This window comes from Heloderma suspectum, chromosome 1, assembly GCF_057233095.1.
Source record: "Heloderma suspectum isolate Gila_16-S chromosome 1, 16-S_ref, whole genome shotgun sequence".
NCBI lineage: Eukaryota > Metazoa > Chordata > Lepidosauria > Squamata > Helodermatidae > Heloderma > Heloderma suspectum.
In genome coordinates, this window is record NC_139458.1 from 424058003 (window position 1) to 424079365 (window position 21363).

Here is a 21363-nt window from a genome sequence, read left to right on the forward strand (position 1 = left end):
AATGGCCACTTCTATCCATTTAAGTGACTTTGGTTATTTAAATTCCTGGCCTTCTAACCTGGCTGCTGCAGGTTTCTTTGGCGTAGTTCAGATATTTGGCATACTGTGATAAACTTTTGCTTGACAGAAAAGCATGGGCTTTGCCCTCCCCACCACACATCTAAAGTGGCAAGCGTGGGGGGATGCACAAACAGTTGCAGAGAAAGGGAGAACGGGCAATGCAAACAGACCTTCTGTTACGCACATGAACTCGGCATACTTCCTGCCTCTATGGAGCCAGCTCTGGGGACACCTGCTGCGGTCCTTCTGGTTATGCCAGGAAGCACCCAGCAGAGGGGCTTCCATGGATCTGTTAGCATGGGGCATTGCTGCCCCTCTGCTCCAACTGGGAGATACCCAGCTCAAGCAGAGAAGGTGCTGCACTGGCTATCCTGAGAGACGTGCAGCAACCCCTCTGCTGGAGCAAAGGAGCTGCAGTCACCAGCCTCCGCCATGGGAGGTGGGGCATGTGAAGTGTACAAGTTTCCTTTTGCCCTTAAGCCAGGGGTGGACAAGCATCTGGGGGCCACAGCTCCTATCATGCCTCACCATTGGCTAGGCTGGCTAGGATTGATGGGAGTTGTAGGCTAAAACATCTGGAGGGCCACAAGTTGCCCACCCCTGCTTAAGTCATCACAGAAGTTTATCTTGGGCCCAAAACCAAGGGAAGGGGGTTGAGCTTGTTCCCTTTGCCCTTCATCCTTCAAAGTGTTAAAAAAAAAAAGTGTTTAAAATTCAAAAAAATAAAGGATCTCCCAAATATGATCTCATTAAAATAATTTGATATTAGTAAAAATAAAATACACGGATTTCCTTTCCATGAGGCACAGCAAAAATTGGAACCCCTTAATGTTTCTGGAAACCTTAATACATTTGAAACTGGACAGATCTTTCCCTCACCAGCCTTGATGTGACCTATAACTTAATTACAAAGCTGCTGGATCACACAGGAGAATATCTGCCAGAACTGAAATATCTGAATTTGTCAGTGAACCAAATCTCTTTTGCAACCATGGTCTCTCCTGGAGTCTTTGCTTGCTTTGGACATAAGCATCAACACCATTACTATCATCATGAAAGAGATGTTTGGGCGTTTGACAAACCTGAAAATTTTATCCATCCAAGGAAAACATTTTGTCTTTATCAGTTTGTGGTCTTGCTAGTCCACATCTGCAGATAAGTGGCTGAGAAGCTTTTGTGCAGCTTTCCACCTCAAATACAGGTCTTTTGGTTGAAAACAGCAAGCTAACAACATTGGCCTTCAAATGGGAATTACAGATTGTGTGGACATTTTTTTTATGTCCATTGTAACACTCATATGCTGGTGTTTTGATGGCCTGTGATATTAAGGTGGGTTGGTACTGGTGCATGGCTAAGAAGAAACTGAGAAGAGTCCAGAGCACAAACTACAACACCTTCATTTCATAGAGTGAAACAATACACCCTGGACTAGAGAGACCCAGCTGGAAAACCTGGAAACCAATGGGTTTAAATTATGTTACCATGAAAGAGATTTCATGTCAGGGCACCCAGTTCTTGGGAACATTTTATATTGCGTCGAGAACAGCCATAAAGTTCTTTTTGTGCTGCTACCCAGCTTTGTCAACGGTTGCTGGTGCCAATATGAACTGTACTTTGCTGAACATTGGGTCGTTAATGAAAACCAAGACTCATGATTTTGCTGGAAGACCTCCCACCCAATAGCATCCCACAAAAAATAAGCAAGCTTAAAAGGCTGTTGAAAAGGAAAACTTGCTCGAAATGGAGCCCAGAGAAACACAAAAGTTCTTCTGGCACCAGTTGACTGCCGTGCTGAAAGCTACCAATAGTGGTGTCAGCAGAAGAAAATGAGTTGCACCAGGAAACAGATGAGATGCATGTGAAATTGAAACTATGTGAATGAAGCTCATGAACATGTATAGGGTGCTGCTTGCTGAGAAGTTGGCTCTGGACTTCTTTTTGTACTGATCAAATACTGTCAAGTAATAGTTAACTGTTTCGATATTTATTACAACAGTAACATTGAGCAGATTCTTGCCAGTAGCCAAAACTGTTCTGGAAGACTAGGTCTTTCCTGGAAACACCATACTAAATCAATGGTAGATTCATTCATTCATTTATATCCCACCTTTTTTTCTCCTTAAGGAACCCAAGGTGGTGTACATAATCCTCCATTTTATCCTCACAACAACCCTCTCAGCTGAGAGTCTGTGACTGGCCCAAATTCACCCAGTGAGTTTCCATGGCCAAGTGGCGACTAGAACCCAGATCTCCCAACTCTCAGTCCAGTACTCTAGCTACTGCACCACACTGGCTCTCCAAATCTGACCCCTGGGCCCTTTGAGCTGTTCCACTGTGGACCAATTTATAAGTTTATACCTATTTGGTGGGGACACCTAAGATGTTTTACATGCATGCTTTTACATTCCTATATTCCTGTAACTCTTTTGCCAGTAGAAGCAGCTGAGTCATGTGGCTTAACTAGGACTGGAAGGAACATACTCTTCCCTTAAGTGAAAGCATGTGTGATCATGACTCCTCCAGGGCTAAGGCCGTGACACTATGATGCACTTTTTAAGAGTTTCTATAAAAAAATTAGTTACCGTCACTGCTTAAGAGAAACCTCCATGTTCAGAAGCAGTATCTCTGATAAGCAGATGCTGAGGACTAACAACAGGGCAAAGCTACTGCTCTTATGCTTTGCTTGTGCCCAAGAGCATCTGTTTGAACACACAGTGATGGACCCTTGCCTTGAACTAGCATAAATCATTCTTAAAGGTGTTCTGGAGAGCTAGCAGATAAGTTTTCACACATTAAGGCAGCCTTCTCCAATCTGGTATCCTCCAGACGTTTTGGATTACAACTCCCAGCATCCCTGGATACTCCAACACATGGAAGACACCAGGTTGGAGAAAGCTTCATTAATGCCTAGTTCTCATAAACAGCAGACAAGATGGTGAAAACTGTTTCTGGGCAGCCCCATTTCAGTTTTCAGAAAGTGTGTTGGGTGGGTGGGTTGGAACTCGCGTGCGATAATGCTTCTCCATCAAACATAAAAAGCAGGCTTGGCAGGGAGAAGGCTAGGCTAGAACTTGCAGTCCTCACATGGGAGTGTTCTGTATTTTGTATAGAAGAGCATTAAATCCTGTAGCAATGGGTTTATTTTTATTACTATATTGGGTTGGAGCGAAGGACTCTACCCTCAGGCTGTTTTTATGTTCTACTTTCATTTTCTTATTCAGCGCAGTTTTGTTCTTCAATTAACAGGTTGCGATTTGGGCCTATGAAAATGCGTAGTTGGAAGAGTAGTGGGGTTTGGACAAAATGAAATCTGGGTTCAAGTCCCACCCACCCCTCTGCTACAAAGTTCACTGGCTGGTCTTACACCAGTCACACTTCCTCAGGCTAACCTATTTCACAGGGTTGAAATAGGATAAAATAAAATAGGGTAACTCCGTATATGTTGCCCCAAGTCAATCTGTTCATAAATGATCTGGAATTAGGAGTGAGCAGTGAAGTGGCCAAGTTTGTGGATGACACCAAATTATTTAGGGTGGTTTAAACAAAAAGAGATTGTGAAGAGCTCTGAAAGGATCTCTCCAAACTGGGAGAATGGGCATCTAAATAGCAAATGTGTTTCAATGTAAACAAGTGTTAAGTGATTCCCATTGGGGCAAAAAATCCCAACTTCAAGTATAGCCTGATGGGATATGAGCTAGTGGTGACCAACCAGGAAAGCGTTCTTGGGGTTGTGGTGAACAGCTCAATGAAGATGTCAACCCAGTGTGTGGCCGTTGTAAAAAAGGCAAACTCCATGCTAGGTATCATTAGAAAAGGAATTGAGACTAAAACTGCCAATATCATACTGCCCCTATACAAATCTATGGTGCAACCACACTTGGAATACTGTGTACAGTTCTGGTAACCACACCTAAAAGGGGATATTGTAGAGCTGGAAAAAGTACAGAAATGGGCAACTGAAATGATCAAGGGGGCTGGAGCATCGCCCCTATGAGAGAAGGTTACAACAGCTGGGATTGTTTAGCTTGGAAAAAGGAGGGTAAGGGTAGACATGATAGGGGTCTACAAAATTATACATGGGGTGGAACGTGTGGATAGGGAGACATTTTTCTCCCTCTCACAATACTAGAACCCAGGGTCATCCCATGAAGCTGATTGGTAGAGATTCAGGATAGATAAAAGGAAGTACTTCCTCACACAGCGCAGAGTTAAACTATGGAATTTGCTACTACAGGAAGCAGTGATGGCTACCAATTTGGTTGGCTTTAAAAGGGGGTTGGACAACTTCCTGGAGGAAAAGACTATCAACGGCTACTAGTCCTGATGGCTATGTGCTCACAGAGGCAGTGAGCCTATGTACACCAGTTGCTGGGGAACATGGGTGGGAGGGTGCTATTGCGCTGATGCCCTGCTTGTGGGTTCCCGTTTGACAGCTGGTTGGCCACTGTGTGAACAGAATGCTGGACTAGATGGACCCCTGCTCTGATCCAGCAGGGCTCTTCTTATGTTCCTTGGAAGAAACCTGGGTGTAGAAATGACCAATAAACAAACATACAGGAGAACAATGGGATGAGGAATAGCCTAGTGTGTGTCTTAAGTCAGAATAATAATGAGAGACACACTTGTAAAAACTCTGGAAGCTGGATTGCACCAGGTGGTAGTGGGCCATTTTCAGGACATACACATTCCAAAGACTGGGTTAACCTGCCAAGGTCACTGAAGTAGTTAATTTGTGTTGCCTTTTCGCCATTTAAATGGTCATGTGAAATCCACCCAGGCGGTGCAATGCAGGGCTTCAAATGTAATTATTCCCATGTGCAAGTGAACACAAGTCAGTTCAGGAAATTCATTTCTAACCCTTGGCAAAAGTGAGGCTTCTGCCTGCAAATGTCCTACCACTGTGAATTTTCATCACACGTCGGAGGGCTTCACATACACAACTACCCAGTAGCAGTTTGTATCACTATGCAATTTAATGTCACTGTGGTCCAATAAATGTATCTTACATGAAGGCTTATCCCTCCTATGCTTGCAAAAGCAATTCCCAAATGGAGGCCAAACATTGGTGCTAAATAAGACCATAATATTGTCATAGTCAACGGATGCTATCTGTCATTACTACCAGTATTAATTCCTACAGGAATTCCCTCTCCAGAGGTGCCCACCTGGGACAACATTGTTATCCTTCAGCAGCAGGCAAAAACATTATTCTCTCAGCCTTTTAAGGTCTGATTGGTTTACTGACTGCTTCTTTTCCTTTTTTACTGTTTATTTTGTATTTTATTGAATGTAAACTGCTCTGGAAACATGGTTGAAAGGCAGTATATAATGTTTAAAAATAGATTAATACATCTTAGGGAGCAATCCTATATCCACTGGACAGCAGCTAGATGGCCACAGACAATCTGGTTTTTCGGGAACCGACTTCAGAGCCTGCGCTCCGTGGTCAGTTCCGGGAGAACTGACTTCCCCGCGCTTCCGCGCTGCCTCGGAGCCAGCGCAGAACAGCTCCGTCCTCCGCACTCACAAGAGGAGCCGCCGAAAAGGGGCGTGTCTGGGGGGCGTTCTAGGGTGGGCGGAAATGCCTGTACGACACATCCAGTATGTCGTACAGCAGCCTTCTCCTCTGCTCCGCCCTCCCACGGCTAGACAGCCACAATCAGCTGTCTAGCCAAAAATGCAGGGCAGGAGAACTGCGGAGGGAACGATCCCCTCTGTGCTTCTCCTGCCCTGCACTGGATAGGTGGTCACCTCCAAGTTTGGAGGCAGCCACCCATCTCAACAGGACTGCACCCTTAATTTGTCAAAACTGAATGATTATGTCTTATCATAACTACTGTATAAACATTAGTACTTCTGATGTGATGAAATTACAGTTTTCACCATATTTGGGTCATTTAGATCCCCAGTACTTGGGGCATGTAGTGTTTCATTTCCCCTATTCACTCAGTTTGATCCCAATGCTATTTTAGTGGAACCATCACATTAAAACACACACACACACACACACACACACACAAAACACAAGAGGGGGAGGTTGAAACAACACAGAACAACTGACCCTTTTATTATAGGAGAATACATGAAGTATGATCTGTCAAAGATGCGGGGGAGAAGTTTATCAATACTTGTATATCCCTTTATAATCCCAAAGCATATGAGAATTAAAAACAAAACAAAAATACCTAATAAACACAAGGGCCAGCAGTACCCTGTTATTCCAGTAATATTTTGGGAATTAGAAAATTACAAAGGCAAAATGTATTAGCAAACATGAAGGGATATACTTTCAGTACTAAGATACTGCACGAGAATCATTTGTATGTTCAATTATGCCTACGTTGGGTTTCACAGTGCCTACTATTAACCAGTCAAAATCAGTTCTTTATATTTCCCTAAAAAGGTACCTTACAAATACCAATGCTCAAACAATAAAGAGGATCAGCAAATATGAGACAGTTATTGCAAAGACACTTATAATCATGTAACAGCAAGGGGTACCTGCTTTTGCAAGGAGCCTGTACAAGAACAGAAAGTGGACTCTAATGTAGAAACTGGACCCTTGAAATCTCAACTGTTATTGTAGAATTAAAAGAAAAACTGTTCAGTTTTGTCATTTGCACAAAGGTTTGAAACTGCATGTGTGTGACGTCCCTCAGTGTAGCTAGACCTTAAACAGATAAACAGAATCCCGCATGATGAGGTTGCATCGCTGGGCTGTACCGTTTCAGCTGGGGTGGGGCTGGAATCCTCTGCCACATAGAACACTCCCTGTATATACAGAAATAGCATGTCACAGGGACATTTCTAGGCTAGCCCCTCTTTCCCAGCATATCAGTTTTGTATGCATCGGCCACATTTTATGCACAGGAGTGTACTTTGCAGCATTCCTGACCGTTGGCCATACCTCTCACCTGCAGCCTTGTTAACAGGTAACCAGTGTGGGGAGATATAAAAAGATCTGTCTTGTTAACAGATAATGTGGGGTTTAACACACTGAAGAGGAGATATAAAAACAGGCTGGCAAAACTTACAGCAGTGAGTGCAAAGCTTCCAAGGAAGAAGGGCCATAGCTGAGCAGTAGAACACATGCTTTGCATGCTGATGGTTCCGGGTTCAGTCACCAGTATCCCCAATTCAACTAAATATTTTAGGTAGTGGGGCTTGAAAAGACCCTTGCCCAAGACTGAAGAGTCTCTGTTAGTCATAGTAGATCAACCTTACCCAACTTTTGGACACAACTCCCAGCATTCCTAACCATTCCCCATGCTGGCTGGGGCAGATGGGAGTTGAAGTCCAAGACATCTGGAGGGCGCCAGGTTGGGGAAGGCTGGAGTAGACAGTACTGCACTAGATGGACCAATAATCTTGACTCTGTATAAGATATTTGTCAGATGCATGCGCACAACAGCATCATACAGTTTGTCTGGGCAAACTGAGGCCAAAGCTACCATTGTTTGCTTTACCCACTACTGCAACTACAGATTAATTATAATACTTCTGCATTTTATATAGCTCTTTTCCCAAGAGTTCAAGCACTTCACATACCTCAGCAACAATTCACACTGGCAGGAAGGTAGGCAAAAGGCCAGCCTAGGCTGAAGCCTCCAAGCAACTACATGCCCCAAATGTTTTTGGACAACAGCTGCCATCATCTGTGACCACTGGCCTTGCTGGCTAGGTCTCATGGGACTCAAACAGCATCTGGGGGCCACCGGTTCCTCACCCCTGCATTAGATGTACCTCAGTCCTCCTTGAGGGCTGCTATGAGGATGAACTTTGGGGCTATCTCATGCACCTTTTCTAAATATTCAGTTTTTGTATTGAAAATGTCTAACCCTTTTATTTACAAACATATAAGAAAAACCGTATTTGGGGTTTTCAACCCTATGTCAATAAGAAGTAAATTGACTCTCACGTTCCAATACTCTGGCCAACAAGTGCCAAGACTCTGGATGAGTGACAAGCACTTCTCACTTATTTTGAATCATTATTAAAATTATTTAATACATTAAACAATTAGACTTTGGGGGTTGCACATTGACATACAATGATCCCTCCTCCTGCACTGTATATTTCTAGGCCTGCTACTGTTCTGACATTTCTTTGTATGAGCCTGGGATGACCCCTAACTGATAGGGATGAGCAGAATTTACATGGGCAAACATGTTTAGCTGGAAAAAAGGAGTTTCAGGATGCCCAAAACGTCGTCTGAAAAGGATACCCCCCCCCCAATAAACCCTTTGCTTGATTCTTGAGTTCCCATGAGTGCAACTCAGCTCATAGGTTAGTCCCACTGGTGGGAGAGGGGGAGGACATTTTCACCAATTCACCTTTTCCCCCTACAACCCCACCCCCCAGACACACACACACACACACACACACACTGCGCTCTCCAAATATTTGCTCCAGAGAGTTGGGGGTCCCTCCACAACAGCATGAGTGGTGGAGCTGGGGCTGTAGGTTGAAACTGAAGCAAACTCCCCCCCCCCCCAACATTCTGCAAACAGGAGCCTCTGCTGGATTGGAGTCCCTTCCATTCACAGAAAGGCTGAGTTGTAGCCTTCACCTTTTTTTGGCATCATCTGGCTCCTGTTCACTGCTCCTTTTGCCAGCTGCTATACCACAATACCCCCTGCACGCACACGCACACACAAACATGGTTGTTTTTGCTGACACCAGCAAAAGCCAAAGTTAAGGAAAATAGATACCTCCAAATAGTATTCTGTAATACAAATGAATACAAATGTTATAACAATACAGCAACAACAAATATATCAATATAAAAAATTAAACCTGAATGTTTGGAACCTAAAATAATAGCATAATAGGCCAAACACGTTTCAACAGCCAGTTTCTTCAGTGGCCTAAAAGAACTACAAAACAAAACCTAACAAATCAAACTCAGCACTGGCTGAGGTATACATTTTCCTTAACTCTGGCATTTGTGGTTGGTACATTTTGTTAAGGACTATTTTTGCTCTGTTGTTTGTTGATTCTTCTTGCTGACTACATGACTCAGCCAATCAGGGATCGTGTAGCAAGTGTGATGACACTTGGCCAATCAGACTGCGAGATGGCATCACAAAGCCAAATCAGAGTAAGGGCAACACTTCCAGGCTTCATTCTGAATGGGAGAAGATTTTCATCCAGTTTCACAGCCCCACCCACCCCATAAAATAATAGCTAGAACAGGAGCTGGCTCATTTTGCAGAGGCAATTTTTCCACATAAAACACCTTCCCACCCCACTTCAGCTTGAGTCCTACTAACCAGTCACCATATTAGCTAATATAACCTATTGACTAAAGAGACTGAGCTAGGAACTAAGAAACCCCTGGTTCATATCTCAACTCCACCATGAAGGAATTAGGTGATCTTAGTATTCCACTCTCCCTCTCAGCCTTCTAAACTACAACATGGGAGTAATAATTCTGACTTACCTTACAAGGTTGTTGAGAAAATTACTGAAATCGTGTATGTGAAGGGCTTTGAACACACCAAATAGCTGTATAAATCCCAAGTTTGATTAGTATTCAACCCCTCCTTATCACGCATTGTACAGTACAGCAGACTTACTTGAGCTCATCTGGGTTATCCATTAAAAAAATTCCCTTCCCAGCAGGTTCCTCTGACACGAGTCCACTTCCTTTTTCCTCTTGCCTTTGATGACACTGCTATATCTGGCTCATTACAACTCCTCTGTTAGGAGGTGTAAGGGGAAGGTATAAAACAGACTTTTAGGTATCCATTTTCTTGGTTGCCTGTGGCAAGCAAAACAATCACCTCCTGGTGTTTGTTGTTCAGTCGTTAAGTCGTGTCCAACTCTTCGTGACCCCATGGACCATAGCACACCAGGCCTTCCTGTCCTGCGCTCTCTCCCGGACAAAGTCTTTTAAACTGGAAGCATGCTTTTCTTTCATGCCATTCATGTGCATTACAATTGCCTTAACACATAGTTTAGATACACTGGCTAATAATACAAAAATGTTTTGGACTAGTAACTTTAGAGGATTTATTTACAAAGCTGGTATAGAAAGTAGATCCTGTTTGAATACAAGGGATTGCATAAGCTCAGTTTCAGTTCCTGAACAACCATGCAAGTCTATAGTTCTGTGAAACCATTTGTTTCCTCTAGAAGAGTACCTCCCAGTTCACATTGCATTCAAAATTATTTCAAGACACAGCAAAACGACACTCTAAATAACCCGTGCTCCTGGCGGAGTATCTAACTGTTGGGGGCAAAGGAAGCTTCAGCACCTTGTATTCTTACACAGAACTGCCTGAGGAGGCATTCTGCTGACAACTACCCTGGTTCCCCTTTTAATTTTTTTTTAAAAATAATTATTTACCTTTTTCTCTTTTCTTTTCTGGTGCTTCAGTGCTGAACCACTGGCAGCTGCCATCTTGGTGTCCCTCCCAATGCCTCAAACACTGAGTCATTCCAGGGCAAGGTGAGGGGGGAAACATGGCCACTGCCACAAAAAATTGTGTGACAATTTTAAAAAATTGAGTGGCAGCAGCCTTTTTTTGCCTCAGAATGTACTGGGGGAAAAGATAGTTTTTAAAGTTAAATAGAAGTTCAGGGCAGAGGGTAGCCCACATATGTACCCCCCCCAAATGGCACTTTGCCAAGGGCGCCTCAACACTGGTCCCAGTCCTGGTTGGCGGCGCAGGGGAGTTGCCACTGCACATGCTTTACGACCCACGCAATTAAACATACATTACCAGCAGTTTTTTTAAAAAAAATGTTCTGCATTAAATCAATAATATATACAATTCAGAGTAGAAATATTTAAAGGGTGACCTTCTTTGCTAATGCTAAAACTGTGTACTTTCAAGAAAATACCATAGAAACCATAAAATAATATCCGATTCAGTTCAGTTCCTTGGAGGAAAAAAGGCGGGATATAAATGCAATAAATAAATAAATAAAATAAATAAAATGACAGAGCATTATACAGATTTGGGGTTGGCAGCTGTTTCGACAAAAGGCAGATTAAAAATCATATGCTGGAGTTCAGGAAAAAAAAATTACTTCTGGTGTTTAATGACTACTATGGACTAGTAACAAGAAATCTTTAAAAAGGAGAAACAGACAAGTGAGATGGAAGGACAAGGGTTGCCAATCGGCAACAAAAGTACCACAAGCAGCATATCCAAACAGAAGCAGGAGACCTTGGAAGCCTGCTTGTGGACCATACCCTATCTGACTCTCTCATGTAGGCTCCTGCCTGCACAGCAGACTAAAGGCAGAACCACCTCCAAGCATGAATACTCAGACATGTGAGAGCAGCACTATATCCTACTTTGGACAATTCATGGCATTCTTGCCAGAAAAGGTTGGTCACCAATAGGGTAGAACACGAGACTATACTCAGCTCCCACCAGCTACACTGAGGGAACTGGGATCTGCTTAGCAGAAGTACTGTCATAATCCCGCACTAGGTCATTTGTTGTGTGATAATGCATGGCCACGTACGATTTTGCATACCCAAAGGGAGAGTTTGTTGGCCGCAAGCTGTTGGGCGTGCTCACTTCCTGGGAAGGGCAACTGTTGTAGATGCTATAATAGGGTTCAATGCGGGTGTTCATGGGGGTGGAACTACTCTGGCCTCCATAATGCTGATGGCCAACAGAAGCCTTAGGGCTCAGCACACTTTCTTTAGAGTGACTAGGGCCACAAGCTTGGTCCACAAACTTTTTCTGAGGCTTTGGAGAGAGCATATAAGCGGAGTTGGTCTCATGATGGGACGACTTGTTTCTGTTGGCCTCCAGGCTCCCTTTGCCCACGGCTCGGAGCCGGGTTTTCTGCTTGCAGCAGAAAAAGACCAGGGCTACGTACTGGAGGCACCAAAGGACCCTCCTCCTTAACCCGGCACTGTTACGGGAATATATAAAAGGGTTTAAGCCAGACTTGAAAAAAATGAGTGTAAATCCACACAGTTCAAACTGATAGAGGATAAAACCACTGTTCCTGGACAAAACATCCTGTACCAAGGAAATGCCCAATGGGAGGCAGCAAACTAAAACAGAAAGGACAATTACAATGCATGTCACCACAGCTTTAGAGTCCTTGGCTGTGGACAAGTTTACTGTGGACACCAGCTGGAATCTGCTGGCTGCAGGCGCAGACAGCTGGCTAAGGTTCTTTGTGTACGCATGGGTTTGGATGTGCTGCAGCTTGTTGTAGTTTTGGTTTCTGTACAGAGCTGGTACAGCGCACTGTACCCCCTCGGCACACCCAGCAGCAGCAAGCGGGCCAATGAATGGTTGAGGCCTGGAGGCGTCAACTGTAATGACAGGAGGGCATTTCCGCACTTGGGCATTTTTCCTCAAGGCCTGGGCTATCATGATGTAAGAGACCGAAACCACCGTCACACAGCAAATGAAGTCGATGACGTACAAGTAAGGGATAATCTTCCCCTCGCCACTGACCAGGCTGGAGATGGGAAGGCAGAGACGGGATTTATGGGTCCTCAAGGTGGCCAGTGTGGCCAGAGTGAAGCTTGTGGCCCACATGAGCACGGTGAGCAAGAGAGTGCAAGGGAAAGAGGCGGTCCGATTGGGCTGCTTCCCTAACACCATGCGTAGCCGGTGAAGGGCTATAACAGCCACGGTCTTGAGGGACATAATGATGAAGCCAGAGCTGGTAAGGTGGAAGGTGAAGCAGAAAGCATCGGGGATACCAGTTGCAGAATCCAAGAAGAGAGCAAAGGTGAACATGGGGGCAGTCACTCCACAGATGAAGAGGTCACAGAAGGAGAGGTTGAGGATCATGAAATCAAAGTTGGTCCTGAACTTCCGGAAGGCCGGGTCAAAGAAAGACAAGAAGACAATGAGGTTGCCATAGGAACCCAAGCAGAAGATGACCGCCAGCAGAAAGGTACATGTGACCAGGGTGGCTGTGTGGATTATCTCCTGGAGATCCCCTTGGAAGGAAAAGGTGTCATTGTTGCCCCAAGAGGGTGGAGGCAGCTGCACCGAGGAATTGGAGCGATCCGTCCACTTCGCCTCAGCCCACTCTGTCAGGTTCATCCTCACAGGAAGCAGTGCTCTGCTGCCTCAGCACCTTGGAATCGAGCACCTCACATCAGAAGCTTGGGTTCCATGGTGGGTGAAGCCTGTTTGTACAAGCATAACCCCCCCAACCCAAAAATAAGTCAGTGGGCGTTAGGATGGCTAATATCTGGCCTTAAAGGTCTCTCCGGAGTATCATTAATAGCTGCGTTAGACGGTGAAGACTAGAAGAGGTGGGCAACTTGTGTTCTTCCAGATTTGGCCAGTGGAGGCTGGTGGCTCCAATATCAGTGGGGCGGTACATCCACGTCGGGTTTCAGCCAGAACTCTAAAGGAGCTCTCCAAGGTGCTTAGCCCTACTCACATTGGACTTGGCCTATAACTCCCACCAGTCCTAACCAGCATAGCCAATGGTGAAGGGTGATGGTACTGTAGGCCAAAACATCTGGAGGAACACAAGTTGTGCACCCCTGGTGAAAAGGAAACCCACTCTCTTGCTGCAAACTAGCCCTTAAACAGGAGATATCTTAGGGTCCGAAGCTGGTAACACTGAAAATGGATTTGGCTCTCTTTAAACATACACACACATACCAGACAGAAACTGGATGTGTTGCCACAAAGCACTGGGAAATAGTTCACATACATTTTCTTTAACTGCCACATGCCATGTTTTCCTTCATCACTTGAGACCAAACCAACTGGCAAAACATTTTTAACCCTACAGACGGCTCGTACCATAATGACTCATACCATAACCCTACAATTGACTCTTGCCTAATTCTTTCTTGGGCAGGAAGGAACCACATGCCAGAAGGTTCTGGGTTCAGTTCCTGGCACCTCTAGCTAACAAGTGGCATAAGGCAGTTTCTTATCTTCTGCATGTTAGCTAAAGGCAGCTAAGTAGTGTTTGGTGATGGCATGCCCAGCTGAAAGAATACCCTACCACAAAGGGAAGGAACCCTTCAAGGCCTCTCCCCCACTCAGTGCTCCAGAGAGTTAACCAACTCCAGACACAATGGGTCCGGGCCAGTAATGTAGATGCAATGGGGGGGGGGGAGATGTCCCTCACCACCACCACCACCACCACCCCCCCCACACACACACGTAATGAGTCAAAAGATGGAAATCTGTGCCCAGGCAGCCACTACAGTCGCCTCCCCTCACAGTGAGAAAGAGCAAAGCAGCTAGCTCTGCCTTCCCCAACCTGGTGCCCTCCAGATGTGTTGGGCTACATGAGCACCCACCCAGCATACTGGGAGTTGTAGTCCAACACATCTGGAGGGCACCAAGTTGGGGGAGGCTGAGCTAGCTGCCGCCAGCCACTGCAAGGCTCTCCAGCGCCCTTAAGAGAGGAAAGCCAAGCGCTGGGCCTAAGAGTTCGGCGGGGCTTGAGAATCTGCCCTGCCCAGCCCAGCAGGACGCAGGTGCGCGCTGGGCCGGCGGCGGAGAGGCCGAGGCCCTCTCCGCCCGCCCAGGCCACGGCGCGCGCAGGGCAGCGGGGCAGGTGGGGGCCGAGCACCGCCGTCCACCCCGCGACCCCCGACCGACCAGCCCAGGTCGCCTCTCCCTTACCAAGCGCTGGCTGCTGCGTGGAAGCAGCGGGCACCGCTCGCCTCGTGCGCCCGCGCGGGGAGCATCCCCGGCCGGGCTGTGCGGAGCTCCGGGGGTGGCTGCGGCCGGCGGAGGCTGAAGTCATCGCCGGCGGGCAGGAGCGGCTCGACCCGGCTGGCTGCCGCTGCCTCCCTCCCGCGCTGGTGGCCGGGGGGGGGGGGCGGCGCGCCAAACCCCGCACGCGCTGGCGCCCCACGCGCCGGCTGGCGGCGCGCGCTTGCTGGCGGCTGCCCGGCGCTGGAGGGCGCGCGGCGCAGCGGGCCGGCCGGCTCGACGGACCCTCTCGTTCCAGGGACACCTTTTACCTCACGCAGCCCGCCGCCGCCGCCCTCCTCCCCTCCCTGCGCAACGGACCACCCTCTCCCCTGCCTTCCCGCCGCCCCCTTGGCGAGCGTTCGCGTGCGTGACTGAACAGAGCTGCACGCGCCGCACAGCGCAGCACAGCAGTGGCACATTCACGCAGGAACAGCTGGCGCAGCGGTCACGGGAGAAGCCGCACGCCCCTGCTGCAACAGCACAATCTCCCCTCAGGTGGCTCTGCGTCGGGGTGGGCAGGAGGTAGGTCTACCTGGAGACCACCACTCGACGATTCGCAGTAGGTCGGCGCGGGTTTTGGACTCCCAGTTGTTGAACGTATATTTTGTATTCTAGCACCTTTATATCCCCCCTTTTTTCCACCATGGAACTCAAGGTGGTTTCATGGGATTCTCAGATGTCTCTCCTCCAAGCGCTGGCCAGACCCGGTCTGCTTAGCTTCGGCAAAGTGGCTGCCTCGTGTGCTATCAGACCATGGCTCCGACCAATAGCTGCTTCAAAACTACTTGTCCCCTCTGCCCCCCGCCCCCCATGCGAAGTGAAGAAATCTTGGCCTACTCACGAGTTGATTTGTGTGTGGAAGGGCTGTGAGCTTCATTCGGCCCCAGTACTCAACACAAATTCTTGGGCTCAGAATTCTTTAATTTTAAATAAAAACAACAGTCTTGTGGCACCTTAAACTAACCAACTGTCCACAAAAGTGTATACCAGAATAAACGCGTTAGGCTTTAAAGTGCCACAGAACTCTTTGTTGTTCTTGCTGCAATAGACTTAACACTGCTTATTGTTCAGTCATTAAGTCGTGTCCGACCCCTCGTGACCCCACAGACCATAGCACGCCAGGCCTTCCTGTCCTGCGCTCTCTCCCGGAGCGTGCTCAAGTTCATATTCATTGCATCGGTGATGCTATCTAGCCATCTCATCCTCTGGAAATTCTCTTCTGCATCAGCCTCTGGATGGTGGATCTCAGGGTTCGACTAAAAAAACACCACCACCATAATAAAGTAGATCCTGCAAGCCTGAGGTCTGCCCACCCCTAATTTACACAAGTACGCACACTACACCCGGCCAGATAAAGCTCCACACTCCAGGTGTCCCTGTTTTTATCAGGAATGGTTCCATTTTCTGCTACCTGCCCATGGAAAAGCACAGCCCATATATTGTGTTTGTTCCCTGCCTCCTTCTGGGGGGTATTTTGGAGAGATGCCTTATGAAGTTGTTAGTATATGCGTATACACATGCATGAGTGCTCATATCCCATGCATCCCAAGGCACTGAAATTGACGTGACTGGATAGACGTTGCTTAACTAGTTTGAGTTGCAGGCAGGCAGCTATCCTGTAATAAGTACAACAAAATCGAATGTGAGAGAACAGAGCAATCCTCTAGCTGTCCACTCAGAGGTCCCACTTAATTTAGTGAAATTTACTCCCTGGTAAGTGTGTGTATAGAACTGCAGCCCTAAACCTGTCCCAACACACACTGCTCCAGAAGCCAGTACAAGGAGGGAGGAGGTATCCCTCAGGCAGTTATCCTTTGTTGAGAATTAAGATGTTTTAAACATGCATAATCTTGCACACAGCTACATGATTTCCTTGCCTCATATGGAGGCACAGTTCCCCTCTTCACATCAGCCAAACCTCACATTCCATTTTAGCTGAAAAGGACACAACCATACAGTGCATAGCTAGTCATCTGCAATGCAGGTGCATGGCACAAGAATGAAACACACCTGATGTGTGGACAGCAATCCTGCATGTATTTCCTGGATGCTGCTTTCCCATCTGCTCCTTTAAAACAAACATGCGCATCCCTCTCCAAGAAAGACAGTTCTTCACAGTCTATGGCCAAGTTTGGTGGTATTTAATTTAAAGATGTTCAAGCCTGAATCCCTGATCTCAAGCCCAGTCTCCTTTGTCATTTCATCATGTTGAGAACATTTTGAAAAGCGGTGAATTCCCTGGAAGCAGGAGAAGGGCAGATATATCTTTTCTTGTTTTGTTTTTTAAGACAGAGGCGGGGGGAGATGTGAAATCTGGAATCAGACCCTCATACAGATGGTAGCTGATGTTTTTCAGGGCAGAGGAGTGGCACTCTTCCAGTTATAGTTTGTCTGTGGCCTTGATTTAATTTTTTTAAGTTCCTCTGAGTGAGTCACGCATGATTTGCGTTCTTGTGTCATAGCAACAGCTGCATACGTTGTCTTTCACTCACCCATCAGCTCCTCAATCATATACGATGTCATGAAAAACCAGATGAACACACAATCATTTGTGCTGCCATAAAGAGAAAAAATTTGGTCAGGAGGAAGACAGTTCCTTAGATCTGATGAGGGGGGATTATAGCAGCAAGCATCTTCCCCAAATTCCTAAACTGGCTGCATGATTACAAGCGGCAAAGAAAACACACCCTTAGAAAAGGGGACTGGAACTAGGGGTGGACGAAAGTCACTTACCTTTTCTCGCAGCTTGTTCGCGGTGGGGGGGAGCGCTTCGCTGCTCCCCCCGCGAAGTTCAGGCCGGGGGGGGAGGCTTCCCGCCTCGCTCGGCCGAAATTCAGGCCGGGGGGGAGGCTTCCCGCCTCGCCCGGCCGCGAACACGAAAGTAAAAAAAAAAAACAACAACGTCCCCTGATAGGCTACGTGACGATTCACGTAGCCTATCACGGCTAGATCTGGAAAGTCAGCCGTGATAGGCTACGTGAATCGTCACGTAGCCTATCACGGGTAACTTTAAAAAAAAAAGCGGGTACACGAATGGCGGCCCCCATAGGGAGCTGCCATTCGCGTTCCTTATTTAGTTGCTGTAGTCTACGTAAATGTTTACGTAGACTACGGCGAAAATAAGGGCAACGCGATTTGCGTTGCCCTTATTTTCGCCATAGTCTACGTAAACATTGACATAGACTACAGCGACCAAATAAGGAAGGGGAATGGCGGCTCCCTATGGGGGCCGCCATTCGCGTATGCGTTTTTTTTTTTAAAAGTCACCCGTGATAGGCTACGTGACGATTCACGTAGCCTATCACGGCTGACTTTGCAAATCTTGCCGTGATAGGCTACGTGAATCGTCACGTAGCCTATCAGGGGACGTGGGTTGTTTTTTTTTTCTTTCATTGCAATGGCGGGGGCGGCAGCCGGTCGAAAGACCGGCTGCCGCTCCCGCCCCGCTCGAACACCGGACGAACCGCCAGCCGGACCCGCCGCCGGGAGGGACATTCAGGGAAGGTAAGTCCCGTCCCGGGGGGGGGCGGGGGGCGGGGGGGCGGAGGATTTCTCGGGGAGAAATGAAGTTTCGGGGAGAAATTCTCCGCCATCCCTAACTGGAACCCATGAAATTCCTTAAAGCACACTGCCACCTGCAGATGAAGGTGGTGGTGCCATTAGGGAAGGATTTGGGGGCAGAGGACTCAGTAGAATGAACAGGAGGTCATTTGGGCTGGCTTAAGACCTAAAAGATGTCCTCTTCATCATAGGAGATTGGAATGCCAAAATAGGAAGTCAAGAAATCACTGGGATAACAGGCAGGCATGGCCTTGGTGTACAAAATGAAGCAGGACAAAGGCTAATAGAGTTTGGCCAAGAGAACACGCTGATCATAGCAAACACTCTTTTCCAACAGCACAAGAGGCGACTCTACACATGGACATCACCAGATGGTCAATATCGAAATCAGATTGATTATGTCCTTTGCAGCCAAAGATGGAGACGCTCTATACAGTCAGTAAAAACAAGACCTGGAGCTGACTGTGGCTCGGATCATGAGCTTCTTGTTGCAAAGTTTCAGCTTAAATTGAAGAACGTAGGGAAAACCACTAAACCGTTCAGGTATGACCTAAATCATATCCCTTATGAATATACAGTGGAGGTGAGGAACAGATTTCAGGGATTAGACCTGATAGACAGAGTGCCTGAGGAACTATGGATGGAGGTCCGTAACATTGTTCAGGAGGCAGCAACTCAATCCATCCCAAAGAAAAAGAAATGCAAGAAAGCAAAGTGGCTGTCTGATGAGGCTTTACAAGTAGCTGAGGAAAGAAGAGAAGCGAAAAGCAAGGGAGAAAGGGGAAGATATAGCCAAGTGAATGCAGAGTTCCAGAGAATAGCAAGGAGAGACAAGAAGGCCTTCTTAAATGAACAATGCAAAGAAATCGAGGAAAACAACAGAATGGGAAAGACTAGAGATCTCTTCAAGAAAATTGGAGATCTCAAGGGAACGTTTTGTGCAAAGACGGGCATGATAAAGGACAAAGAAGGCAGGGACCTAACAGAAGCAGATGAGATTAAGAAGAGGTGGAAAGAATACACAGAAGAACTATACAGGAAAGATCTGAATGTCCCTGATAGCCATGATAGTGCAGTCACTGAACTTGAGCCGGACATCCCCAAGAGTGAAGTCAAGTGGGCCTTAGGAAGCATTACTAACAACAAAGCTAGCAGAGATGACAGTATTCCAGCAGAGCTATTTAAAATCCTAAAAGATGATGCTGTTAAAGTGCTGCACTCAATATGCCAACAAATTTGGAACACTCAACAGTGGCCACAAGACTGGAAAGGTTCAGTTTACATTCCAATTCCAAAGAACGGCAATGCCAAAGAGTGTTCAAAGTACCGTATAATTGTGCTCATTTCACATGCCAGCAAGGTTATGCTCAAAATCCTACAAGCTAGGCTTCAGCAGTATGCGAACCGAGAACTACCGGAAGTACAAGCTGGGTTTCGAAGAGGCAGAGGAACTAGAGATCATATCGCCAACATTTGCTGGATCATGGAGAAAGCAAGAGAACTCCAGAAAAACATCTATTTCTGCTTCATTGACTACACTAAACCCTTTGATTGTGTGGATCACAACAAACTGTGGCAAATTCTTAAAGAGATGGGAGTACCAGACCACCTTACCTGTCTCCTGAGAAACCTGTACGAGTGTCAAGAAGCAACAGTAAGAACCGGACATGGAACAACCGATTGGTTCAAAATTGGGAAAGGAGTACGACAAGGTTGCATATTGTCGCCCTGCTTATTTAACTTATATGCAGAGTACATCATGAAAAACACCAGGTTGGATGAATCACAGGTCGGAATTAAGATTGCCGGGAGAATTATCAACAACCTCAGATACACAGATGATACCACCCTAATGGCAGAAAGCAAAGAGGATCTAAAGAGCCTCTTGTTGAGAATGAAAGAGGAGAGTGCAAAAGCTGGTTTGAAACTCAGCATTAAAAAACCTCAGATCATGGCATCTGGCCCCATCACTTCCTGACATATAGAAGGGGAAGAAATGGAAGCAGTGACAGATTTTATTTTCTTGGGCTCCAAGATCACCGCAGACGGTGACTGTAGCCATGAAATTAAAAGACGCTTGCTCCTTGGGAGGAAAGGTATGGCAAACCTAGACAGCATAGTCAGAAGCAGAGACATCACCTTGCCGACAAAGGTCCGTATAATCAAAGCTATGGTTTTCCCAGTAGCTGTTGGAAAACTTTGTGCTGTTGGAAAAGAGTGTTTGCTATGATCAGCATGTTCTCTTGGCAAAACTCTATTAGCTTTTGTCCTGCTTCATTTTGTACACCAAGGCCATGCCTGCCTGTTATCCCGGTGATTTCTTGACTTCCTGCTTTAGCATTCCAATCCCCTATGATGAAGAGGACATCTTTTTTTGGTGTTAGTTCTAGAAGGTGTTGTAGGTCTTCATAGAACCGATCAACCTCAGCTTCTTCGGCCTCAGTGGTTGGGGCATAGACTTGAATTACTGTGATGTTGAATGGTTTGCCTTGGATTCGTACTGAGATCATTCTATCATTTTTAAGATTGTACCCCAGTACTGCTTTTCCCACCCTTTTGTTGACTATGAGTGCTACTCCATTTCTTCTAAGGGATTCTTGCCCACAATAGTAGATATGATGGTCACCTGAATTAAATTCGCCCATGCCTGTCCATTTTAGTTCGCTGATTCCCAAGATGTCGATGTTCAATCTTGCCATCTCATGTTTGACCACCTCCAGCTTACCTTGATTCATTGATCTGACATTCCAGGTTCCTAAACAATATTGTTCTTTACAGCATCGGATTTTCTTTTCACCGCCAGACACATCCACAGCTGAGTGTCCTTTCGGCTTTGGCCCAGCCGCTTCACTCTTTCTGGCGCTACTTGGAAATACCCTCTGCTCTTCCCCAGTAGCATATTGGACACCTTCCGACCTGAGGGGCTCATCTTCCGGCGTCATCTCTTTTAGCCTTGTGATACGTTCCATGGGGTTTTCTTGGCAAGAATACTGGAGTGGGTTGCCATTTCCTTCTCCAGTGGACCACATTTTGTCAGAACTCTCTGCCATGACCTGTCCGTCTTGGGTGGCCCTGC

The 21363-nt window shown here is 46.6% G+C and overlaps 1 protein-coding gene and 1 pseudogene across 2 annotated transcripts; one reads left to right on the plus strand and one right to left on the minus strand.

The window, feature by feature from the left end:
* Positions 1-916: 916 nt before the first annotated feature.
* On the plus strand, positions 917-6423 carry LOC146360259 (toll-like receptor 2; annotated as a pseudogene). The gene has a single exon (XR_014786149.1). The product of XR_014786149.1 is annotated as a toll-like receptor 2 (transcript).
* On the minus strand, positions 2497-17585 carry GPR75 (G protein-coupled receptor 75). The gene is made up of 2 exons (XM_084829237.1): positions 14652-17585; positions 2497-13183 (listed from the first exon to the last, which is right to left on the minus strand). The coding sequence occupies exon 2, from the start codon at positions 13095-13097 to the stop codon at positions 11451-11453; it is 1647 nt and encodes a 548-aa protein (XP_084685363.1). The 5' UTR covers positions 13098-13183; positions 14652-17585; the 3' UTR covers positions 2497-11450.
* Positions 17586-21363: the final 3778 nt, after the last annotated feature.